Source organism: Bos mutus, chromosome 3 (assembly GCF_027580195.1).
Source record: "Bos mutus isolate GX-2022 chromosome 3, NWIPB_WYAK_1.1, whole genome shotgun sequence".
In the NCBI taxonomy this organism is placed as follows: Eukaryota; Metazoa; Chordata; class Mammalia; order Artiodactyla; family Bovidae; genus Bos; species Bos mutus.
In genome coordinates, this window is record NC_091619.1 from 52,832,038 (window position 1) to 52,859,582 (window position 27,545).

Consider the following 27,545-nt stretch of genomic DNA (forward strand, 5'->3'; position numbering starts at 1 on the left):
CTTGTGGACAAAGGAACCTGGTGGGCTATGATCTATAGGGTCACAAAGAGTTGGACATGACTGAAGTGACTGAGTGTACACACACACACACCCACCCAGGCCATGTCACAGATACCATGGTGTCTTCTGGGGTGATCCAAACTTATATCACCTATAGGGTTATAACTGTGCTTCAATCTTTGGGTCTTTGCACTTTCCCTTCCTATACTTGGAAACAGTTTTCCCTCAGATATCCAAACGACTCAGTGTCACCTCCCTGGGGTATTTATTCAGTTTTCAGATTTTATGACCACACATTTAAGATTTAAACCTCTGTGCATTTTCTTTGTCCTTTTCCTGTTGTTTTGTTTTATTTTTTTTGGCTGTGATGGGTCTTTGTTGCTGCACTCAGGCTTTCTCTAGTTACGGGGAGTCAGGGCTACTCTTCATTGCGGTCTTCGGACTTCTCATTGCAGTGGCTTCTTTTGTTGCAGGACAAGGCTGTAGAATGCAGACTCAGTAGTTGTGGCACACAGGCTTAGTTGCTCTGAGGCATGTGGGATCTTCCTGGACCTGGGATCGAACCCATGTCCCCTGCATTGCAAGGCAGATTTTTAACTACTGAACTACCAGGAAAACCCTTCTGTCCTGTGTTTTCCTGTATAACAAATATCAGGATCTATATATTTTTACTTCTAACCTGCAAGGAGGTAGGAATTTTTAAATGTTTTGATCTCTTCTGAATCATCAGTTCCCAGAATAGGGTCTTGTGCATGGCAGACAATCAGAAAATAATTGTTGAATAAAATGAATAGGAAGTATGAAAGGGTGAGGGAAGAATAATATCACTGGCAGGAACCAATAAATTTTAAAATTAGTGTATTTATACATAAATAGTTGTTGCACACATCATAATTATCTGTGGTAAATTACAAACTGCTGTGGAGACACAGAGGAGATCAACAAAGTGGGCAAAAGATGGAATTAGTCAGAGAAGTAGAAAGAAAAGTCTTCTCAGATAAACTTGTGTACTAAGGTGAGATGGCATGAAAGACCAAGATATACTTAACTGGCTTATAAGAGTGTGTTGTAGTAACTGGCACAAATGAGAATGGAAAAGTAGGGTGATTCTGAAGGACTTTATATATGAATATAAAGAATTTAAATTTCATTGAGGTGGGGCCAATGGTTCTTAAACTTTTATTATATTTTAGTGATAGAGTATCATGAAGTCACAGTGTTCATCTGATGAATTAGTGACAATATATACTGTATTTCATCATGAAGCTAGAGGTAATTTTCTTAACAGAAATTTAATAATTAGAAGTCAATATAAAAATCACAAATCTGTGTGTATTCACCTGTAACAAAGTGTTACTGAAATAAATACATCTGAGTCTTTCTGATTTTTGCCATTATTGTTCATTTCCTGATGCTCATTTGTTTCACTATTGGCAGCATTCACCATCAGATAACCAGTTGTTGTTTTAGTTACTAAGTCATGTCCAACTCTCTTTTTGTGACCCCATGGGCTATAGCCCACCAGAATCCTCTGTCCATGGGATTTTCCAGGCAAGAACACTGGAGTGCGTTGCCATTTCCTTCTCCAAGGGATCTTCTCAACCCAAGGATCAAATCCATGTCTCTTGTGCTGGCAGGCTGGTTCTTTACCACTGAGATAACCAGTAGCAGTTTGAAGTGCTAAAGAAAATTTTGTGGAAAACTTAAAATCAGTTTTTTTCAAGCTCTATTAAAAAAAGTCAATAATTAATTTGATCATCAAGGTACCAGTGAGCGTACTTTGAGAACAGCTGCAACAGGCAATGACGAGGTGTGATGAGGCAGGGTAATTGGTTCTGTATTGGATTTGTTTTATAAAGGTAAGAATGAGCTGCAGGTGAGGATTTTAAGTCCGATCCCCTGGCAGTGGAGATCATATGCTGGGGTTGTTTAGAAGTATAAACTGTAGGGCACAGAATATAGCATTTGAAGGTGGGAAGGCAAGCAAGTATGATTCTGAGATCTCTAGCCTGGACCACTCAGCAGTGATGAGGCCTTAATCAGGGATGGAAATGGAAGGAGACAGGTCTGTGGGAAGAGCTGAGCAAAGGAAATTCCTGCTTCTCATGCTAAGTTTCAGTGTCTTTGAGACATAGAGGAGGAGATGTCTACAGACAAGTAGAATTATAGGCCTGATTGTCAGGATCAAATTGTGAAGGGATTCATTTTTGAAAGTCACCAAAATTTTGTTGATAGTGGAACACATGGAAGACAATGTATCTTCTAAAGGAGAATGTATAAACAAAGAAGAGAGCCAGAAATTTGTAAGGTGTGGTATCTTAGCACAGCCCATTTTGTTATTTGTCAAAATTGCATCAGAGTTCACCTCCCCACATCTTTTTGATAATCTCTGTCTCAGGTCATTAACTACTCCCCAGTTGAAAATCAAACCAACATGGACAATTTCATTTTTGATAATTTTTTAGAAGTAGAGAGAGGAAGAGGCATCTATCTAATGAATAAATATAATTTTATGCTTAACATTTTGTACATTTTACAAATGTTCATGTCTATGCAATAACTCAAAGCTTTTAAATTTTATTTAACTCATTTTAGCAATATTCTTTTCAAAATATTGCTTTAAATGATCTTGAAACTTCTTGTTTAAACCTTATAAATACTTTATGGTAAAAGTGTAAATGATATTATTTGCTAAAGATATCAAGACATATATTTTTAACTCAGATTTTTTAGTTGTAACAACTCAGGATGTTAAAACAAGAAAAAAATGAATTCATTATTCATTTCTGTTTCATTATCATTATTATTCATTTCATTATTCATTCTATTTCATTATTTAGAGAGTACAAACATGTGAAAACGTATTCTGTTAAATACGGTGGACTTTGTTACCTGAAAGATATGAAATGGCTATTCCATCAATTTGCAGAGTGCAATAGTAGCTCTTTAATACAATAAGATTCTGGCCACACATCATGAAATTAGCATCAGCTTCATGTCACAGAGACAGTTTTCCCAGGTGTAGCTTGCACTCTTCATCATGTCTTAATCTTTATCTGACTTCTATTGAAGCCTAAGTCACCTGTAAATAACTGTTATAGCTGCTGTGGTTGATTTAAGGAGGGTGGGTCATACATGAGAAGTGCAAAGACCAGTTGCCTTTCATGTGTAACTGCAGGCTAAACTTACCAGTACTCAAACTAGATATGGTTTTTCTAAATCATCCGATCTGTAAAGACTTTTTTTTTCTTTGTTGCTATATGCACATGCAGTGTTGTGGTCATCTACTCTGTTTAACTTCTGTAGCTCCCCAAATCTCTGAGACAGAGAGGGCATGATTATCTAGATGTTCTTAAATTACTTGTGCGTCTGTGTGTTTAGTCACTAAGTCATGTCTCTTTTGCAACCCTGTAGACTGTAGCCCGCCAGGCTCTTCTGTCCCTGGGATTTTCCAGGAAAGAATATTGGAGTGGGTTGCCATTTCATTCGCCAGGTTTTAAATTACTTAGGACTCTTTTAATTGGAATTGTAGAATTTGTTCATACTGGGTCACATTCTTGACTCAAATGGTGTCTCCAGTTTTCAGTAAAATGACATTACATTCAACAAAAGAAACCTCTGTTCTGGAAGAGATTATACTAATACATTGGTATTTATATACTAACCCCTTGATATTTGGAAAATTAGTATAGAATTTCTCATAAATTATTTAGCTGATCATCTTACTCCTTGAAAGAAAAAGCAAAAAGATTCAGTTTTATATGGCCAAAATAGCCATCAAGAAAATACTTAGCTTTTAAATACTTTAATTAGTTTTGATATTTTGTGAATGTAACCTACATTTGATGTGTACATAGTTTTTATTGACTTCATGTTTAACTTATTGTTAGAACATGCTAGGTTTGTATTAGTTTGGGTAATTCTTATTTTCAAAGAATTTATTTCTAAGTGTTGTTCTTAATAATAGATGTTCCTGATTTGGGATATTTATTATTACTTTAAAGGGACTGATACTCTGCCTTATACATAGTTTAGATATTTCTGTGGTCAAATAGGAAAGTAAAACACGCCATGTCCTTTGGAATATTTTGGAAGAATAGAAATGTCTCAAAACTTGAGAGGATATATCTTAGAATGTTCTGTCTTCAAATAGACCCTCTAAATATTTTTCTAATTTGTCCTTTTGGGATTTCTTTTTGGGTTTCACAGAGAATACAATGGTAACTCTTCCAATTTATATGGCTTTCCTACCTTTATAAATATTGATGGATATTTCATGATAGGCTGAAATTGCATATGTTTACATTTTGGAACTTTCTTTAGCTACCTGATATCTTAGTAGACACTTTACTTGCTATGAGAAGATGACTTCAAGATACATCATGGATTTACATCTCAGTGTGCTATTTCTAAAATGCACACCCTCATTCTTGCACATGCCTGTGAACTGCTGGGCCTTCCCCAGAGTTTCTGAGGATCCAAGAATTTGCCTTTTTTATGACTTCCCCAGTGATACTGATTTTGCTAAGTGGGAAGTGTATTTTAAGAACCACTGCCTTAGGAATCCTGTAGCAATCAGACTCAGAAAAAGGACAGAGTAGAGGTGAGCTAAACACTACCGGAACCACAACCAGAACTGTGCCACAGAACGATCGTGCTGGCCGCCAGCTACCACTAACACTGAGAGCCGGGTGCTGTTGCTCCCATGACCACTGCACTGAACCGGCCCGGAGCGCTGCCGGCTGCAGCTTCTGACCATTCCTGCCCTGGGAGATGATTTGCCATTTAAATGTTTTCAAGCTTGGTAATATTTTCAGCTGAGTTTCAGTTAAAGCTAAATTATCTCTTAAAAACCTATTGAAATAACTATACTGCCTATATTATAAGGCATTTTTGTTATTAGATTATACTGAGTGTAGACGGATCATAAAGCAATTAACTAACCTTTTCCCCCGCTTTTTTGCTATTCAGCCACTTTTCCAGGTATGTGGGAGAGAACAATAACCATAGGAAGTGCTGGAAAGACTTTCAGTGTAACTGGCTGGAAGGTAAGATGAAAAATTTAATTGTTTGAAAACAGGCACATATCTTATTTCTTGTAGAGTTTTTTGTGTGTTGTAAATGCATAAATACTCAGTTTACACAGGTTTTTATACTTACTGATCTGCTTTCTTATTCAGTTTTCATGTTTTTATCCTTTTTGAGATGTAATCATTCTTTTGAAGTAAGAAAAATAGGGTAATTTGCTTATTTATAAGTAACCAACTGATGATACTCTTTTCTTTGCAATGCTTGGATTACTGTATATTAATTAAAAGGAGAAAAAATAATAGCTAATGGGAAGAACTGTACAAAAAAGATCTTTATGACCCAGTTAATCGCAATGGTGTGATCACTCACCTAGAGCCAGACATCCTGGAATGTGAAGTCAAGTGGGCCTTAGGAAGCATCACTACAAACAAAGCTAGTGGAAGTGATGGAATCCCAGTTCAGCTCAGTGGCTCAGTCGTGTCCGACTCCTTGCGACTCCATGAACCGCAGCATGCCAAGCCTCGCTGTCCATTACCAACTCCCAGAGTCTACCCAAACCCATGTCCATCGAGTTGGTGATGCCATCCAACCATCTCATCCTGTCGTCCCCTTCTCCTCCTGCCCTCAATCTTTCCCAGCATCAGGGTCTTTTCAAATGAGTCAACTCTTCTCATCAGGTGGCCAAGTATTGGAGTTTCAGCTTCAATATCAGTCCTTCCAATGAACACCCAGCACTGATCTGCTTTAGGATGGACTGGTTGGAGCTCCTTGCAGTCCAAGGGACTTTCAAGAGTCTTCTCCAGTACCACAGTTCAAAGGCATCAATTCTTCAGTGCTCAGCTTTCTTTAGAGTCCAACTCTCATATACAGACATGACCACTGGAAAAACCAAAGCCTTGACTAGAGGGACCCTTGTTGACAAAGTAATGTCTCTGCTTTTTAATATGCTGTCTAGGTTGGTCATAACTTTCCTTCAAAGGAGTAAGCATCTTTTAATTTCATGGCTACAATCAACCTCTGCTGTGATTTTGGAGCCCAAAAAATAAAGTCAGCCACTGTTTCCACTCTTCCCCCATCTATTTGCCATGAAATGATGGGACCAGATGTCATGATCTTAGTTTTCTGAATGTTGAGCTTTAAACCAACTTTTTCACTCTCCTTTTTCACTTTCATCAAGAGGCTCTTTAGTTCTTCTTCCGTTTCTGCCATAAGGGTGGTGTTATCTGCATATCTGAGGTTATTGATATTTCTCCCGGCAATCTTGATTCCAGCTTGTGCTTCTTCCAGTCCAACATTTCTTATGCTGTACTCTGCATATAAGTTAAATAAGCAGGGTGACAATATACAGCCTTGACGTACTCCTTTTCCTATTTGGATCCAGTCTGTTGTTCCGTGTCCAGTTCTAACTGTTGCTTCCTGACCTGCATACAGGTTTCGTAAGAGGCAGGTCAGTTTTCGCAAGAGGCAGGAATCCCAGTTGAGCTATTTCAAATCCTGAAAGATAATGCTGTGAAAGTGCTGCACTCAATATGTCAGCAAATTTGGAAAACTCAGCAGTGGCCACAGGACTGGGAAAGGTCAGTTTTCATTCTAATCCCAAAGAAAGGCAATGCCAAAGAATGCTCAAACTACCACACAATTGCACTCATCTCACATACTAGTAAAGTAATGCTCAAAATTCTTCAAGCCAGACTTCAGCAATACGTGAACCGTGAATTTCCAGGTGTTCAAGCTGGTTTTAGAAAAGGCAGAGGAACCAGAAACCAAATTAACAACATCTGCTGGATCATTGAAAAAGCAAGAGAGTTCCAGAAAAAGATCTATTTCTGCTTTGTTGACTATGCCAAAGCCTTTGAACTGTGTGGATCACAATAAACTGTGGAAAATTCTGAAAGAGATGGAAATACCAGACCACCTGACCTGCCTCTTGAGAAACCTGTATGCAGGTCAGGCTGCAACAGTTAGAACTGGCCATGGAACAACAGACTGGTTCCAAATAGGAAAAGGAGCACATCAAGGCTGTATATTGTCACCCTGCTTATTTAACTTCTATGCAGAGTACATCATGAGAAACGCTGGGCTGGGGAAAGCACAAGCTGGAATCAAGATTTCTGGGAGAAATATCAATAACCTCAGATATGCATATGACACCACCCTTATGGCAGAAAGGGAAGAAGAACTAAAGAGCCTCTTGATGAAAGTGAAAAAGGACAGTGAAAAAGTTGGCTTAAAGTTCAACATTCAGAAAACGAAGATCATGGCATCCGGTCCCATCACTTCATGGCAAATAGATGGGGAAACTGTCAGACTTTATTTTTGGGGACTCCAAAATCACTGCAGATGGTGATTGCAGCCATGAAATTAAAAGACGCTTACTCCTTGGAAGGAAAGTTATGAGCAACGTAGACCGTATATTTAGAAGCAGAGACATTACTTTGCCAACAAAAGTCCATCTAGTCAAGGCTATGGTTTTTCCAGTAGTCGTGTATGGATGTGAGAGTTGGACTATAAATAAAGCTGATCGCTGAAGAATTGATGCCTTTGAACTGTGGTGTTGGAGAAGACTCTTGAAAGTCCCTTGGACTGCAAGGAGCTCCAACCAGTCCATCCTAAAGCAGATCAGTGCTGGGTGTTCATTGGAAGGACTGATGTTGAAGCTGAAACTCCAATACTTTGGCCACCTGATGCAAAGAGCTGACTCATTTGAAAAGACCCTGATGCTGGGAAAGATTGAGAGCAGGAGGAAAAGAGAACGACAGAGGATGAGATGGTTGGATGGCATCACCAACTCAACGGACATGAGTTTGAGTAAACTCCGGGAGTTGGTAATGGACAAGGAGGCCTGGTGTGCTGCGATTCATGGGGTGGCAAAGAGTTGGACATGACTGAGTAACTGAACTGCACTGAACTGAACTGAACTGAATGTTTTGACACTTACTATGTGCCAGGTTCTAGAGATTTACACATACTGATTCCTTTCATTCTCATAACCATGTTATAAGGTGGGCATAATTTATTATTCCTGTTTTACAGACAATAAAACTGAAGTACAGAGAATCTAAGTAACTTGCCTAAGGTTTCATTGCTAATAAAGTTGAATTCCACCCAGGGCAGGAAATCTAGGTTTAGAATCCATGCACTTAACCACTGTATTATGTAATACAATCACAGTTGTTCCAATTGAAACTTGATTGTCTTCCAGTTTCACTTCTCCTAAACTTGGCTACAAAGGAGGGAGTATCAAAAATGAGCCTGGAGAATGAAATTGTGGAAAAGTCCCTTAAGGCCCTCGTTGAAAGTTACTTTTATCTATATCTAATTCAAAGAAGCTTTGTTACCAGTTATTAGACTTTCAGAATATCAAAAATAGCAAATTCAAAGAGAGGGGTAGATAATAATGATTGCAAGCACTCTTTGCCTTCTGAAGGCAGAATTTAGTGACTTCAGTTGGAAACTATTCCACAAAAAGATCAAGGTTGAAATGTTTCTAACTACTAAGACTACACAGCTTTCATAGTGTGAACATTTTAGAAATGCATATATTTAATAATTGCGTTAAGCTTAGCTACTCTATCAGATCTGGTACGTACAATTAGATTCATTTTTAAATCTTTTCCTTTTGCAGCTTGGCTGGTCCATTGGTCCTAAACATTTGATAAAACATTTACAGACAGTTCAGCAAAACACCGTTTATACTTGTGCAACCCCTTTACAGGTATGTGTTACAGTAATTTAGGGCTGCTCCATGGTCTTTGGGCAGAGGTGTTATATTTATGTTGTGTACTTCTGTCTCAGACTTCCCTAGTGGCTCAGATGGTAAAGCCTCTGCCTACAATGCGGGAGACCCACATTCAATCCCTGGGTCAGGAAGATCTCCTGGAGAAGGAAACGGCAACCCACTCCAGTACTCTTGCCTGGAAAATCCCATGGATGGATGAACCTGGTAGGCTATAGTCCATGGGGTCGCACAGAGTCGGACACGACTGAGCAACTTCACTTTCTTTCACTTTCAGTTGGCTCAGTTCCTTCATGTCCTTCCAGTATAATTTGGAAACTTAGAAGCAAGCACATACTCATTGCTATCAAGAATGGTTTTGGTTTTAACACAAAAATTTTAACTTTAATCACTCATACATTGCTGGTGGGGATTGCAAAATGCTGCAAATTCTCTGGAGGATATGACAGCCCCAAGCAAAATTTCAGGTATGTGTGCTCTGTGAAGCAGCAGTGTATCCTCTGAGCACTTACCTTATAGCTGTTCTCTGCAGATCAAAGAAGCTCTATGTGTACGTGGTCATTGCAGAAGATGGGGAATAGTTCATCTATAGACAATGGATTAAATAGACTATGGTCTATCTAAACATTTTAATGTTATATGACTGTATTGGTTTCCTAGTTCTCTGTACCAAATTACCACCATGATGACTCAGATGGTAAAGAATCTGCCCATAGTGTGGGAGACCTGGATTCCATCCCTGGGTCAGGAAAATTCCCTGGAGTAGGAGATGGCAGCCCACTCAGTATTCTTGACTGGAAAATTCCATGCGCAGAGGCTATAGTCCATTGGGTCACAAAGAGTTGGACATGACTGAGCAACTAACACTTGCGTACACTTAGTGGCTTAAAACAACACAAGTTTTTTATCTTACATTCTGGAGGTCAGAAGTCCATAAGGGTCTTTCAAGGCTAAAAGCAAGTGTGGACCCTGCTGCATTCCCCCTGGAGGCTCCAAGGCAGAATCTGCTCCTTGTCTTTTCCAGCTTCTGGTGGTACTCGCATTCCCATGGTCACATTACTGCCACCTCTGCCTCTATCAACACATAGCCCCTGTAACACTGACTCTCTTGCCACCTTCTTTCTCTTAGAAGAATCCTTATGATTACATTAGGCCCACAGATAATCCAAGATAATCTCTCTATCTCCAAGGTCTTTAACTTAAATCACATTTGCAATGTTAATTTTACCATGCAAGGTAACATATTTACAGGTTCCAGGCATTAAGATGTGGACTTCTTTAGGGGCCATTACTCTATCACGATGGCTGTTTAAAAGTGAAAAGAAAGGAAAGGGAAAGGAAAAACAAAAAAGAATGAGAAAATTCTATAATTACTGATATGGAAAGATATCCAAGATACATTGTAAAAATAAAAGCAAGATACAGAGCAGTATATATTATTATTTATGTTGTATTCTGTATAAGAAAGGGAGAAAACTATTTGCTTATACTTTCTTAAAGAATCTCTGGAAGAACCATATGAAAATAGTTAAAGTGGCTATCTGGGGTAAAGGGAACACATGAAACTAGTATAGATAGGGTCTGGGGTGGGTTGCAAGACTTTTTAATGTATATTTTTTTTGTATTGTTTCTAGTTTTTTAATATCTATAAAACAGGGATCTATGTATTATCATTCTGTGAATAATCAGAATACTGAAAACTATTTGTTGGGAAGCAGTTAAAAAGCCAAAACTGGGAATATGTTGGCTACAATAAACTTTTTTGTTTCCTATCAAAAATACCTACTGAATAAGAAAAAAAATCCTAATAATTTTTTTTTTCAAATGACTATAGAGTGATATCATGATAAAAGCTAGTTGGATGTTGATTTTATTGTATTCAACTCTTTTCATTCTCAAAATAAATCTATTCAGTTATTAAACAAATACTTACTGAGTGTCAGAGATAAAGCAGTCAAGAATTCCTGCCCTTTTGGAGCTTATAGCCTGTTGGGGGAGCACAGATAATAAACAAGTAAATGTTTTAATAACATAATATGTCAGATGTTGATAAAAGCAGTGGAGAAAAAATGTGAATGATTAGTACAGGGATTCATATACTTATGAAGGGTGACACAGTGGATCGATCAGCTTTCATTTACACTTTTCTTGTCCTGAAAGGTAATGGGGAAACGCTGGTTAGTTTATCATTTCTCTGATTGTCCTTCAGGCTTAGATCTAGCAAATCACTCTAATGCTAATCTTAGTAGAAAACACCATTGTCTTTTTCATTTCCAAGTAAGGCATCTTTATATAATACAGTTGGCCCTCCCTATCCACAGGTTCTGCATCCATTGATTCAACTAAAGATTGTGGATCTAGGGTTGGTTGAATTCACAGATGCAGAGCCCATGGATGCATTTCATATAAAAGACTTGAACATCCTTGGATTTTGGTATTTGTGGGGGCCCTGGAACCAGTCACCTGTGTGAAGAGTAAGGGACAACTGTACCTCTATTTCAACTTGAATTTTCGTGGTTCATCCTCAGTTCTTCACATTAGATGTAATCATTTCCATGTAACTTATTCTTCCATTAGTGTGTAGAATCTCACATAGGTTCACCTGTAATTCCCTGAATGACTTTCTTGTCAGTAACATTACTCTGCTGCTGCTGCTGCTGCTAAGTCACTTCAGTCGTGTCCAACTCTGTGCGACCCCATAGACGGCAGCCTACCAGGCTCCCCCGTCCCTGGGATTCTCCAGGCAAGAACACTGGAGTGGGTTGCCATTTCCTTCTTCAATGCATGAAAGTGAAAAGTGAAAGTGAAGTTGCTCAGTTGTATCCAACTCTTGGTGACCCCATGGACTGCAGCCTACCAGGCTCCTCCGTCCATGAGATTTTCCAGGCAAGAGTACTGGAGTGGGATGCCATTGCCTTCTCTGGTAATATTACTCAGACAATCTTTATTTATTATACCAATAAACTTGGCAGTACATAACATTGCCATATTTCCTTTCCATATTTTTCAATCTTAATATACAGGAAGCCTTGGCTCAAGCTTTCTGGATTGACATCAAGCGCATGGATGACCCAGAATGTTACTTCAATTCTTTGCCAAAAGAGTTAGAAGTAAAAAGAGATCGGATGGTACATTTACTTGAAAGTGTTGGCCTAAAATCCATAGTTCCTGATGGGGGATACTTCATTGTTGCTGACGTGTCTATGCTAGGTTTGTAAAGGTTTTTATTATTCAAATATGCAGAAACCTAGGTGTGGAATTATATCAAATTTATGAAGAAAATATTGGTACCAAAGCCAATATCAGCCTTTCATTTATGGGAAAATGGATTTCGACAGTGTCAGTGTTTTTCTGCAGTCATCTTGATGATTAGGCCATTGACCTTGAATATAACTATTATGGAGTTATTTGTTCTAGGTATTCTAATAAACATAGAATTTTCTGTTAACCTTGTTCTGGTATGTAATTTAAAACAGGTACATGAAAAAATATATGTCCCTTGTGTTCCTTTCAGTAAAATTTTAGTTTCCTTTTTACTCAAGAAAAAAAATATTTCTAAAATATTGATGCTATTGGAGAATACTTGTCACTTTAGAGTATACAGAAATGAAGTCAAGGAGCAAAGTAATATTTATTGAGGGTCTACTGCATGCCAACGCTTCAAATACCCTTTTTTTAAAAAGCATTGTTATCTCTGTTTTTAAAGACATGGAGACTTAGGGAGTAACTTGCCTAAAGTCATACAGCTAGATTCCAAATAATTTTGTCTCCAAAAAACGATGACCTTTACATTACTTGAAGCTATGATATGGAATTCTGACATGCCGTACAAATCTAAAGTTAGAAGCATAATAATATTTTATGTATAACATATTTCTTCCCCAGATCTGTGGTGTTAATCACAGTAAATTTAAGAGCATAATTTATTTTGACAGAAATTACAGCAATTCTGCATAGTTTTAAATGTTTTTAAGGTTTTATTACAGTGAAGTGATATGCCAGTGAGCTTGAAAATTCTTTTATATATACTAAATTTTACAAAGCTAGAAACTTTTAACATTATAACAAAACAGTGATTATTATTTACTCATTTGTTATAAGAAAAGCAGAGTGACCAGGAGTTCTTGGCTCTGCTGTTGCCAGAGAGGTATATTTGTCAGGCTTCTAAGATCTCTTCTTAAATAAAAACCCTTATGATGTTCTATAGTCTAAGGTTTAGAAATCACTTTTCTTGTATTGGGCTTAAATGTGTAGCTCATTTCATGAAACGATAAAAAGAAACAGCACAGTTTTCATCTATTCAGAAGAAAATTATTTTACTTTTATCTGCTTCCAATAAAACTTTGAGCTAATTCATACTTAAAGTCTTCTATGCAATAACATGTAAGTAGAAATATTCCTATGTTAATGTAACATGGAGTAGGGGAAGCAAATATTTTAGTCACCTGGGTTCATATGTAGTTGACCCTAGAATAATGCAGGGGTTGCAAGATGGTGACTCTGTTCAGTTGAAAATCCATGTATAATTTATAGTTGGCCCTCCATATCTGAGGTCCTTCTGTGTATGTAGTCCCTCCTTATCTAAGGTTCCACAAAAGTGGATTCAACCAACCATGGATTGTATATACCATGGTGTTTGCTGTTGAAAAAAAATCTGTGTAAGTGGACTTAAGCAGTTCAAACCTGTATTGTTCAAGGGTCAGCTGTATTGTAATTAGCCTTAACTTGGTTCCAAGCTTGATGGCAACAAAGACAAATAGAAAAATGGAATTAGTTACGTGATTCTTATAAAATTAAACTTAACAGCTTTTTAGATAAGAGTAAGTCTTTCCTGGAACCAAACTTTTCCAGATAGTAAATTCTAAAAGAAATTTATCAGATTTTGACATTAAACATCAAAAAGACAGTAATGCAACTTTTGTTTGCATTAAGCTCTTAAATAGTTTCCCATTTCATCCTCAGTCGATCCCAGCCTGCATGCAGTATTGGTTTAGGTCCTAGATCTTGAACAAGTATGGTTGTAATAGGAAAAGAAAGGATTTGGGCTAGAAAACAACTTTTATGATGATGGGGGAAAAGATGTGTGTTCTTTATGGTCCTTCACCTGTGTGAGAAAGAATGTTAATGTCTATAAGACCCTTCTATATATGAAGACAAATTTATTTTATTTTTCTCTTTCATCTGATTATTTTGAATATAGAAATTCTTCCATATACTGGAGGTTGGTCCCACCTTTTTCAAAAGACAGAAGCAAGAAACAAAACTTTCATTTGATGGTAGCTTAAAGATAAAAATGAACCATAAAATTCATGGACATAGTAATTCTCTTTATAGCTCATAGCAGTGACTAACTGGTTAATATTTTTTGAGCATTATGATACAGTAATTTGCTTTACAAACATCAAAGTCTCACAAAAGCCCATAAGATTGGTGCTGTTATATCCCCATTGATAGTTGAGAAAGATGTCATTAAAAGTCAAGAAATTTACTGAAGTTAATCAATTAATAAGTAGCAGAGGTAGACTCTGAATGCAGAGATCCATGTACTAACTGGTAAACTTACATATTTTCTGCTATACTTAGCAACTTCCCTGACCAGTGAGCATCATCCTAGAACTAAAAAGGGAAACATTTAATCAGAAGACAAGATTACAAATAGGAAGATAGTAAGACAAGGTGTGAAATTAGGGAGGAGATAGTGGGAATACAACAACCAATTTTTGTTTTCATAGATTACTTAAATAAGCTGCTGCTAGTGCCGCTGCTAAGTCGTTTCAGTCGTGTCCGACTCTGTGCGAGTGATATTGTAATATGGTTCAAACTCCTACCTCCAGTAAACAAATATTTTCTTTAGTTTGTTTCAACATCTCTAACTGAAGCATTGAAAAGAAGTAGATTACAACTTTCTCCTAACTATAAAATATTTAGAATTGTATTTATTCCCTTCCTTTTCTTTCAGTACCATGGCAATAAATTTCTCTTTTCTAAGTGTTAGAGGAATAAATGAGTGGTTACCATACTGAGTGAAACTTATGTTTACCAAGGGGGAAAGCTGGATGAGGGGGATAAATGGAAGAACTGAACATACACACACTACTATACATAAAATAGATAACTAATGAGGACCTACTGTGTAGCACAGGGAACTCTTCTCAGCACACTGTAATGACCTATATGGGAAAAGAATCTGAAGAAGAGTGGATACATGTGTGTGTATAATTGATTCACTTTGCTATACTGCAGAAACTAACCCAACATTGTAAATCAGCTATTTGCTGTTGCTGTTCAGTTGCTAGGTTGTGTCCAACTCTTTGCTACCCCATGGATTACAGCACACCAGGCCTCCCTGTCCCTCACTATCTATACCTCAATAAATTAAAAGAAAAAAAAAAAAAAAGAATAAATGAATAGTATGCTGCTGCTGCTGCTAAGTTGCTTCAGTCATGTCTGACTCTGTGCGACCCCACAGACGGCAGCCCAGCAGGCTCCCCCTTCCCGGGATTCTCCAGGCAAGAACACTGGAGTGGGTTGCCATTTCCTTCTCCAATGCATGAAAGTGAAAAGTGAAAGTGAAACTGCTCAGTTGTATCTGACTCTTAGACAGTGTTAATTACAATCTGTCAGTACCCTCCTTTTTTTCCTTCTACTGTTGTAATCAGTACTCTCCAGGTTAACTTTTAGTATGCTGCTGCTGCTACTGCTGCTAAGTCTTATGTAATTGTCACTTGGAGTTTTCACATAATTTGCAATTAGACTCTGTTTTAAGTTGTCATTTTTTTAGAGTCAAATCTGAATTAAACACACATACATACATATGACTTAAAGTAGTAATTTAACTTCATCTGTAAAATGAGAATTGTTGCATCTCACAGAATTATAGGACAAATGAATGAGAGAATCATGTAACGTGTTTAACAGATAGTAATAAATGGTATAATATTATTAGCATTATTACATGGAAATTTTACATTCTTAAATCACAGGAGAAAATTGAAATAAAATCATTAAGGAAAGCCATATTAAGTCATTTAAAAAAATAAAAGTGAAACTTTCTTTAGTGTCAAGGTTTTTACACTATTAATTTGAAGAAACCCAGAATTTAGTGAATTTAGTGAATAAAATTTAGTGAATAAAAATTTAGTGAATAAAATTTAGTGAATAAAAGAAAGAAGATAACTGCCTTGATTTATTTTGAGCAATAAAGTATGTGTGTGTTAGTTGCTTAGTCGTGTCTGACTCTTTGCGACCCCATGGACTGTAGCCCACCAGGCTCCTCTGTCCATGGAATTGTCCAGGCAAGAATGAATACTGGAGTGGGTTGTCAGTCCTTTCTCCAGAGGATCTTCCCTATCTAGGGATCATACCTGGATCTCCTGCATTGCAGTCACGTTCTTTATGAATTGAGCTACCAGGGTAGCCACAATAAAGGATAAAATAATTGATTACAGTGACCATCAGTGTTTGTTGCTTTGGGGCATTCAAAAAGATCTTGAGTACAAGTCAGTACAGTTGAAACAATATGAAATGTAGGTTTCTGAATCCCAGTGCCAGAGAAATATCTTGTCCAGACCTTAAAGCAAGATTGGAACAAGAGATAAATATAGGAATGTGTATTTGAAGTTTTTCACCAAATTTTTAAAAAAATTAAGCATAATATTTAGAAGAGGGAAACAATAAATACATCACTTGGGAGAACTATATAGATGTTTTCTCTTCATAAATAGTGAATTATATTAATTTACTCATTCCACAAACATGCTTTTCAGTACTTACATGCTAGATACTGACCTAGGAGATGGGGATAGTGATAAATTGCAATATCCCTGTGGAGCTCACAATCTAATGACGAATTACCATTTGGAAATAAAATTCTTATAGATGAATACGTTAAAAATTGAGGTTATTTCCTTAATAATGATCATAGAGGCATATATTATTTCTAAGTGGAAAGGTAACACTGCTGTTTGTCCTGCCTCTTCCTACTGTCTTCCAGTGCTAAAACACAAACATGATCAACCAGATGTATATGTGAGTAGTGCCTTAGAGTATCATATCTGTAAAGCTTCTCTGGGAATTCCTTACTTCCCACCATACCATGCAGTATGAATCCAGCATGAGGAAATCTTGAATCTTAGTAGACAAATGAAATACACTTTGCCTCAGATATAATACATAGCCATCCAATTTTTATTATTGTTTTAGATGTAGACCTCTTCGATATGAAGGACAGCAATGAACCTTATGACTATAAATTCGTGAAATGGATGATTAAAAATAAGGTAATGTTTATTGGCTTTTGCAATATTGTGCTGTATGTTATAGTTGATTTATGAAGGAAGCCTGTTGACATGCTTTGAAAAATGTGAACTGTAGTTTTATTCCCTGATATTCTACTCACAGTTATTTGGAAGATTTTATTTATTTATTTTTATTTTTTGGCCACACTATGAAGTTGACAGGATCTTAGTTCTGTGACCAAGGATTGAACCTCGGCCCTTCTCAGTGAAAGCAGAGAATCCTAACCGTTGGTTTACCAGAGAATTCTCTGGAGGATTTTAAAAATACATTTCTTTTGGAAATTCTTGTGGATATTTGGAAGTATCTATTTGCTTTTAATGTTTGTGCTCTAAAAATCAATATTTAAAGTGTACGTAGTTTTTATATTTTTCTTTTTGTTTTTCAGAAACTGTCAGCCATCCCAGTTTCAGCATTCTGTAATGCAGAAACCAAATCACAGTTTGAGAAATTTGTGCGATTTTGCTTCATTAAAGTAAGTTCCCTGTTCTACACATTTATAATGTCCTTCCTTTCGGTTTATAAAGCACCATTTTTTTTTCTATTGCTAGGCATGATGCACTCATATGCAGTTTTTAAGTTTTGGCTTGCTACCATAAAATTATCAAAACAAAACTCAGCACTTTTTGAAGCTGAGTTTATTGGATTACAACATAATTAGACTCCTTACCTTTAACATTAAAATATCCAGACACATTTGAAGACACAAGAAAATGCAACCTTTAATGAAAAAGAAAAAAATGTGACTTCTATACAATCAATAGAAACAGATCTTAAGGGTTACTTATATGTAGGAATTAGTAGACAAGGACTTTAAAGCAGATATTATAAATGTGTTCAGGGAAATATGGTTATAATGAGCAACTAGATTAAAGCAATTAAAAAGAGAACCAAATGGAACTTAAAGAATTTTAAAATGTAATACTTGGAATGAAAAATATATAGTCTTAACATACAGAAGATTGAGGATGTGAGGAAAAAAAGTGTCCACCTTAATACAGATCCATAGAAATCATCCAATCTGAAAAAAGAGGGAAAAATTATTTTTGAAAAATAAACAGAGCCTCAGAGTCAATGTCAAGTAATAATATACATGTAACTGGAGTATCCAAAAAAAAAAAGAGAGAGAATGTGGCAGAAAAAAATATTTTAATAAAGAACTAAATTTCCCTATATTTGGTGAATAGCGGTTTGGAGATCTAAAAATTCAGTGAACCACACAGGATACAAATAAAATCACAACTTGACACATCATAATTAAACTGCTGAAAGCTATAGATAATGATAAGATCTTGAAAGCAGCCAGAGAAAAACTACACTTCACATGCATGGGAGCAAAGATATGAATGTTGACTAATTTCTTATCAGAAACAGTAGAGACCAGATTACAATGAAGTGGCACCTTTAAAGTGCTGACATAAAACATATGTCAGCCAGAATTCTATATTCAGGAAGATATCCTTTTACACTGAAAACAAAATATACGTCCCTGATAAATTAAAGCTGAGATAATTCAGCACCATCAGATCTGTGTTAAAAAAAATAATCTGAATGTATTGTTGCTATTTTTAAGATGTTATCACTACTGAAAACAGTCTTATCAAAATTAAGGCACTCTCTATACCAACACACTCATCTTTAAGTCTGGTCAGAATGATGTAAACACTGTTTTCAACTTTTAGAGACACCATATAGACAAACTATGGGAGACTTATTTAGAATAGAATATAAATTTTAACAGTCTAACAGTGTCAACATTTGATTATCTGAAATGTGGAAGAAAGGGTAAGGCCATTAATACTTGTATCTTATAGTGGATTTATAGAGGAATAAATATATATTGTTTGAAGTTATAAGCATAACTAATAGAACAAAAAAGTAACATAAGACTTTCAGTTTTAGAAATGGTCAACAGGCCTTCTCCCATTCTCTTCTTGGAAATTATTTTTTAAAAAGAACAGCTAGGAAAATGGGAAAAAAATTCCAAATCCCCCAGTAAATGAGGAAGAGTTGCCAAATACAGTGAAGGAAATGGTGGAGGGAAGACATGGAGAAAAGCTCCTGCTTCTACAGCCTAATAGGCAGAGCCAATAGGTAGCCTACTCATTATCCAGAACAGCAGGAACAGTACGTGTACTGGGAGTGGAAACTTCTCCAAACCCATTTGGCAGCATGGACAAGGCAGAGTAGAAACATATGGTCATGTCATCCAGTACCTATGCGAACCAAGTGGAAAGAAAGGGCTATAGATTTACTCTTTCCTCTCATTTTTTCTAAAGCTGTGTTGAGGCAGGGTGGATACATTAAATTGGAGGGAGACAGTTAAATTAGTTAAAAAGAAATAAAGTCTAAAAGAACTCCCCTTCACTGAACTCTCCATCAATCATTTAACTTTACTGTGAGCCAAAGATAATTTCTACTCCCTTCTACTTCTTTCCTGTCTCCTCCTTTATACAAATCTACAAATACATGTTCAAATCATAGAGCCAGCAAGTAGCTTAGTCATCTTACAAAGAGAATTCACCCAAAAATGAGTAATAAAAAGGAACCAGCTATGAATCTATAAAGATGCTATTAAGGAGAAGGAGAAAGATATAATGAAAAATAAGTATCAGAGAATATTCAACAACAAAAAAAAAAAACAAAAAACAAAAAGAACTGTTGCCATAGAGCAAAAAAAAAGTGTTACATTTCAAATTCAAAGCATTTAAAACAAGAGTTAACAGCAGAAGTTTTTTTTTAAAATTCAGGGAAGCTAGAGTAAGATAATGTAAGAAGATGAAATGGTAGCTGTAAGAGATCAGATAAGAAATTGAAGGGGAAAAAATATAGCTATTGGTAACTGTAGTGACATTGGAAGCAGCAAAGAGAACACTAAATTCTTCTATAAGCACACCGAGGATTGAGGGAAGTGGGTGAAAAGAAGTGAAGGGAACAAAGAATTTCTTTTTTTTTTGCTATACCATACAGCTTGTAGGATCTTAGTTCCCGACCAGGAATTGAACTTGGGCCCTCAGCAGTGAAAGCATGGAGTCCTAAGGACTGGGCTGCCAGGGAATTCCCAGGAACAAAGAGTTTTTAAATGTTAGAAAAAGTATAAATGTGGAAGACAAATGATATACCTAGAGTTCCTGGAGAAGTGGGGGGTCGGGGTGAGGGGGGCAGAACAAATAGAATTGGGAAAGAATTTTATAGCTTTGAGAATCCTTTCCATTTGAAACAAGGAAGGAAATGGCTTGCCTCAGGAATGTCACAGAATGTCACAGAAAAACGCTGAGATGTACCTTGTTTAATATATTGGACTTCATAAATGATCCTTTGGTATCTACACAAGGTGATCGAGGCCTCCATGGAGACAGGAGAGGAGGAAGATCAGTGTAGACTCACCTCCTTTCCATCAGCATTCAGTATTGGAGCAACATCAAGCCCCTAGGGAAAGCTGACACACCTAACCCAATTGCTTGGAAAAGCGAAAAAGAAAAGGATGGCAAAACATGCCAATAAAGTGGAAGCTGAAAGAAAGCAGGTCGAATTTTAGGACAAAACAAACCAAAGGCAGCACTTTACAATGGTTATTAGTAAAATCCTCAGTAGCTGTCAAATATATAAAAGGATACATCTCAATAATAAGAGAAATGAAAAATAAAACTGCCATGAAATTTTATATTATCTGTTAGATTGGAAATAACCAAAACAACTGGAAAGTTTCCTAAGATACTCTCATGCATTGATTGAGAGTACAAGTATAATTTGTAAAATCTCTACAGTGGTTAGTTTGAAAATTATTTAAATGTAGATGCACATGTCTTTTGGCCCACCAGTTCTGCTTGTAGGATTTTTTCCTGTGGATTTACTTGCATATTGAAGGTCTATATTCAACGATTTTCAATGCAGCATTGTTTGTAATATCAAAAAGTTATAATAGACAACCACAATACTCACCAGTGCAGACTGCTTAAATAAATTATGGTACATTCACATACCTAAACGAGTGAAGCAAGGAGCAGACTAGTTTGTGAGGAACGATATCATTTACATAAAAAGGAAAAGAAGGAAAGGGAAGGAGAAGAAGCTTTTAAATGCCTCAACTGTCTCTCTGGAAGGATACATAATAAAATCCAGTGTTGCTTCTGGGGAGGAAAACTGAATGGCTGAGAGAGATGGATGGGAGGCTGGATTACCTAAAGAAATATATGTTTAAATAGTCTCAGTAAATAAGTTTTGAAACCTGTTTTTCCAAACAATTGTAGGGCAAGTTCCTAACTTAATTATTGATGCCTCTGTTACCACCAAATACCTTATTATGCATTCTCCATTATACAACATTCTTCTACAATATAACCATCAACATTATGAACTTAAGAGTGCTATATTATTCTGTCTAATCCTCAGATCTAATTCAGGTTTCACTGATTGCCCCAATAATGTCCTTGTTTATAACAAGCAAATAAATAAATAAACCCAGGCCACAATTGTGTCAATCAACCAGTCATCAGTCAGTCCAAGCCAGAATCATGCATTGCATTAAGTTGTCATGTCTTCTTCAAGCTGGGAAGTTTCCTCAGATTTCCTTGATTTTCATAATCTTGATACTTTTGGAAATTATTGACCAGTTATTTTGAAGAAAGTCCCTCAACGTTTGTTTGACATTTACTCATGGATAGATTCAGGTTATGCACTTTTGGTAGAAACTACAGAAGTGATATTTTGTTCATTGTTTTGCATCCTATCAGATAGCACATGATTTTAGTTTTATCTACAACTGGTGATGTTAAGTTTAATAAGTTTATTGAGGTGGTGTCTGCCAGGCTTCTCTACTGTAAAGTTTCACTTTTTCCTTGATGAATAATGAATGTTTTGTGGTGAAGTACTTTGAAACTATGAAAATATTCCATATCAAATCAAATAATTTATTCATTTAACCATTCATATATGTAAGGACTCATAGATTCTTGTTTTATTCAGTGGGTTAAAATTTATTATTATTACTTATTTTGATGCTCAAATTTTCCAAAATTTGGCCATTAGGAACCCCGTTAAGCTGGTCTCTGTTTCCTTTGACACGTCTCCCATCATTTTTTGAGCATTTTCTTACTTTCTGGCATTTCAAGATGCAGTAGGTTCACTTTGTCATTGTCCAGCTCAACCTGAAATCACCTTTTACTGGAGAATGGTATTAAGAAACCAAGATCTGGGCATGACGAGTGCTCATTGGGGTATTAGCATTCCCAGGCCCTCCCAGAAGACAGAGATAGGGAACATGTAAATGTATGTCCATCCTTTCTATGTCTGTATCTATTCTACTTATTCCTATGACTATCTAAATACATTGAAACCACCTCCAAGTTTATTCTAGCTTTCTCCCTATACATGTTAGTCACAACCTTCTTTGACAGTATTGACAGTAGAAACACCTTGCTCATCACTTAACCACTTTTTTGATCGGTACCTCTGCATGTGACCAGTCTCCTGTCCGTGCTACTGCCCCTCCACCCACCACCCCGACAGACACCCTTCACCCTACTCAGGCTTTGACATTTTTACCAGTCTGCCGGCCCTTCGCCTGTATGGTCACCGTCCTCACCTCACCTGGGCTTCAGCACCATGTGCTGACCTGCTTCCATCACCTTCCTGCAGAGATACTCTCCTCAGTCTCCAGCACCACATACAGAGCCACCACTGTCACCCACTGCATAGAAGCGCTCCTCTTCCCTTACAGGCTCTGACACTCCATACCCGTCTGCATTGGCAGATGCCTGCCTCATCCCCTCCAGGCTCCATGCTGCCTGGAACTACCCTGCCATACAGATGCCTTGCTTACTTACCCCTCGATTCTGACGCCCTGATCCTGATCAGTGCCACTACTGTCATCACCACCACCTCGTGCCACCCATGTTGGAAGGTCTTCTTACTTACTCTGCCTGTAGCATCCTGCACCAGGCTGATGAGGCTCTCCCACCCCCATACATGATCTGTTTCCCTCCTAATGGCTTTGGAGTAAGTCATTCTGTAGAGATGGAAGAGAAAGGAAAAGAGTAGAGAAAGCAAGAGGAAGTTTATCCATCAATTTAATTCTATACCATATGTACATATTACCTATTCAAAAAACAAATAAATTATATCATTACAGTTGGCCCTCTAACTGTGGGGTTAGGAGCTTATAACTGTGAGACTTCAATAGGAGGGAGCAGAGTAGTATGAAAGAACCAATTTTTCCTCATTCAGAGCAGAGAATGGTAAACATTGTCTGAAGTTGATAAATTAAAAAATTAGGAGTATACATTACTTAGATTTTGATGGTAATCACTAGAACTAAAATCACAATTGCCTTAGGAAGTTGACTTAGAGGATGATGGGAGTAGTAAGAAGGCACAAGAAGGGAAGAAACAGATGACTGTTTTTCAGTGTAAACTCTTCTGTATCCTTTGACTTTTTTCTGTAATTGTATATTAATTTATTATTGTAGTCTCACTCCGCCTGGCATCCTCTTTGTTGAGAGCTAAGGGAGGGGTTTCCTTTTGTTGTCTACAAGGCTCTTTGAGAGAAGTCTGTGATTTTGCGCTCTTCCTACCCAAACGAACTAAACCGTAAATATGGATCTCATCAGTACATCCTTCAGGCTCTCCTGCATCAATGTCATTTATAAGTCCGAGTCTTTGGCAGTGAGGGCATCCGCACTGATCTGACAGACATGGTTTTGGCTGGAATTAGGTTAAGCTGTTTTCAGACTGAGCTGTATATACAGATTGTTGATCATTTTCTTGGTAATGTTCCTTGGCCCCATATTAGTTAATTTGCAAAGTTCTTTTGGTGTCAGGATAGTAGTAATAAAGTGCTCTGAACTGGCAGCCAGCATCACAAAATAGTATAATGTAAATGACTGCTGTTGACACTTCTATAGCTCCCCTAACATTGAATTCTTGTGAGGCTCATTCACTTTTATAGCCCAACAGCAATGGGATAATGGCATTATAAATATTCGGCCTGTTTGATTTGCTGCTGGGCTCCTTAAAGAGCTTGTGACTTGTGTATTTGGCCACCAAGGCAAAGGATGATGCTGTAGATGCCACTTCCCAGTTTCTGTGTTCCTGCTGAAGTTAAGTGGTTTAAAATGGGGTAGAGCTTCCAGTGACACCACTCAAGGTATCCCCCATCCCCATACCATGGTCCTGGACTCTGTCTTAGCTGCAGAGGCTAAGGACCAGCTAAAGCCTGGCTCAAGTTATCAGGGGTTGAGGACCACTCAGTTCCCAAACCACTACATGACTCTTACAGATGGACTGACTTTGGTTTACTTTTTGTATTTAAATCTTTACTTCATCTTGAATTTATTTTGATTTGTAATGATAACTATTTCATTAATTTACAGAAAGACAGTACACTGGATGCTGCTGAAGAAATCATCAAGGCATGGAGTAGACAGAACTCTTGATAAACGCAGAGTGTGTTGTTTCTATTAAATGATCTAATATAAAATTACTTGGTGCTGCCACTTGCTGGATATTGAAAACAAAAAATCTTTCAGTAAAAATAAAATTTAAAGGAATATTTCCATTGGTAACCTCACCCCTAACAATATTCTGGAGATTTTTTTTTTTTTTTTTTTTTTTGCTAAACTGTATTAAAACAGCTTCTGTTTCCTCATAAGAGTGGAATAAAAATAGCACCTACTTTATTTATATGACTTCCCTGGTGGCTCAGATGGTGAAGTGTCTGCCTACAATGCGGGAGACCTGGGTTCGATCCCTGGGTCGGGAAGATCCCCTGGAAAAGGAAATGGCAAACCACTCCAGTACTCTTGCCTGGAAAATCCCATGGATGGAGGAGCCTGGTAGGCTACAGTTCATGGGGACGCAAAGAGTCGGACACAACTGAGTGACTTCACTTTCACTTTATATGAAGTTTGTGAGTTGTTGGTGAGAGTGAAATGGACTGATGTAAGTAAAGCCTGCCAGATAATAAGGGCTCACCTACTATTGGCCAGTTTCACTTCTCTGCCATTGCATAAAAACTCAGGTCCTTCAACTTCATATTTTGGCTTGGTCTCTACCCACCTGTAGTTCCCTCCCCTCATTTACTAATGGTTTTGAACTTTGCTCATAGTTTTGCCTGTGGCTTACAAGTACTGCCATCATCTGGGGCAGCTTTAGGGTCCACATGGATTATTACCTAGACTTTTGGCACTCCCCCCTGGTGATATTTATTTCCACTTCACTCTCCACTTCAGCCACCCACTGCCTTGGGCATATTCTAAACCTTTCATCATTCTAGACTGTTCCATCTTTGAGATAATAAATTAGTCATCTCACACTGTAACCACCTATTCCTGCAGTAAATATCACCACTCCCCCACTATTTCCCTCTCTCTTTCTCTCAGCTTCTTTCAAAATAGCACTTTAAACTATCATTTCACATCCACTACTACTCAAAAATTGGTCCATGGCCCTCTTACATCAGAATCAACTAGGATCTTTGTTGAAAATAAATTTTGGTCTTCACTCTGACCTACTGAATAATTCAGAATCTGCCCCTTTCCAGGTGATTCTTACACCACTAAAGTTTGACAATCACTGCTGTAGTTCATGGAACCTTTTAGTTCCTCTCAGCCCCTTTATATCTTCACTCCCTTCCTTATCCAACTTAGATTTATTTATTTAATGCCATAAATTTTTTATCAGGTAAAAATTAATGTTATCTAATATATATATTATACATATTATATATATCGTATACAAAAGTTTTTCTACTAAATAAAGGCTTGAGGAAGAACAACAACCAAAGAGAGATGGAGAAACGGGAAAACATAAACTAAATGAAACGGGAACACTGAATATGAAATAGAAAAAGTGAAACAAACTAGATAAAAGTAAAACATCATCAGAGTCCAGTTGTTTTTAAAACATGACTGCTCACTAGAAACATGTCTGGAGCTTTGGAGGAAAAAAAAACAGTATCTGGGCATTTGTATTTTTCAAAAATTCCCAAGATAATTCTGATATGCATCTGGATTTTAGAAAGTGATTACAGGTTTTTCTATTAAATGACAGTTTTGGTGATGTAGAATTCTGTTATTTTTCTGTGACCAATCATGATACAATGGTATTAAGTGAATAAGTTACACAATCACAATAATAAAAGTTGTTTATCAGTTTTCACAATCAATAGCCAGACAAAAAGTAAAGGATAATGACAATTGCAAGCCATAATGGGAACATGATTAACCTAACTCTAACATAATTACATACAGTTTGGGGGATCAAACAGTGATGTGGTAAGTGGAAGTACATGTTTTCATCAGTGTCTTTTGGTTGGTGCATTTAATCCATTTACATTTAAGGTAATTATTGATATGTTTGATCCTATTACCATTTTCTTAATTGTTTTGGGTTTATTTTCTGTAGGTCTTTTCCTTGTCTTGTTTCCTGCCTAGAGTTCCTTCAGAATTTGTTGTAAAGCTGGTTTGGTGGTGTTGAATTCTTTTAACTTTTGCTTGTCTGGAAAACTTTTGATTTCTCCATCAAATCTGAATGAGAGTCTTGCTGGCTAGCGTATTCTTGGTTGTAGGTTCTTCTCTTTCATCACTTAAATATATCATGCCATTCTCTTCTGGCTTGTAGAGTTTCTGTTGAGAAATCAGCTGATAACCTGATGGAGGTTCCCTTGTATCTTATTTGTCATTTTTCTCTTGTTGCTTTTAATATTTTATCTTTGTCATAAACATAATGAAATTCATTGTATGTTGAACTTATACATGTTAGTTGTGTGAAGAAAAGAAGTAAGGCAGGGTAGAGGGGAATGAGAGTATCAGGGAAGCAAATTGGAATTTTAAATAGTGTGGCCAGGTGAGTTTTGTGGAGGTGCCATAGGAACAGACTTAGAAGAGGAGAGGGAGAGAGCCTTGTGAAGATCTTAGGGAGGAATACTCCAGGAACAAGGAATAGCCAGTGCAAAGGGTCTACAACAGGAAGGTGTCTTATGTTTGATGAGTACCAAATAACCAAGGGACAGAGTAGTAGGTATTAGGGCAGAGTAGCAGCATAGGACCTCAAGGACTAGAGGAAGGATAATGGTCTGATACCATCTCATCCATACTTTTTTTTTTTTTTAATGTGTAAAATAGTGTTTATTGGAGCATGGTTTCTAATTATTCCAAACTGGTAACCACCAAAAAGATATGAGACTGGATAAGAGCACCAACTAGGTCAGTATTAGAAACTAAAGGGGGCTGATGACTTAGCTCATGACTTTTGAAAAATGTGACTGCAAAGTAGAATAACTAGAAAAAGTTCTTCTCATTTGATGATTCTACTTTCTCACATACAACACACACAAACACACACTCACTTACCCTCAACCTGCTATAATCTAGATTGTACCCATTATAGTTCAAAATTTGCTACTGACCTCCATGTTCTTAGATTTAAAGGAACCTTCCCAGTTCCATCCAACTTTACCTCTTACTTCCCACGTTGCAGTAGTGGTA

General features: G+C 37.0%; 1 protein-coding gene across 6 annotated transcripts in view; it reads left to right on the forward strand.

The window, feature by feature from the left end:
* KYAT3 (kynurenine aminotransferase 3) overlaps positions 1-24,628 on the forward strand; it is a 60,319-nt gene extending 35,691 nt beyond the window's left edge. For all 6 annotated transcript variants that reach the window (XM_070367745.1, XM_005888417.2, XM_070367747.1 and 3 more), the window contains 6 exons: positions 4,972-5,048; positions 8,657-8,746; positions 11,791-11,977; positions 16,970-17,046; positions 17,451-17,537; positions 24,432-24,628. In XM_070367745.1, the coding sequence (XP_070223846.1) occupies positions 4,972-5,048; positions 8,657-8,746; positions 11,791-11,977; positions 16,970-17,046; positions 17,451-17,537; positions 24,432-24,494 (581 nt within the window). In that variant the 3' untranslated portion in view covers positions 24,495-24,628. The remainder of the gene's footprint in view (positions 1-4,971; positions 5,049-8,656; positions 8,747-11,790; positions 11,978-16,969; positions 17,047-17,450; positions 17,538-24,431) is intronic.
* Positions 24,629-27,545: the final 2,917 nt, after the last annotated feature.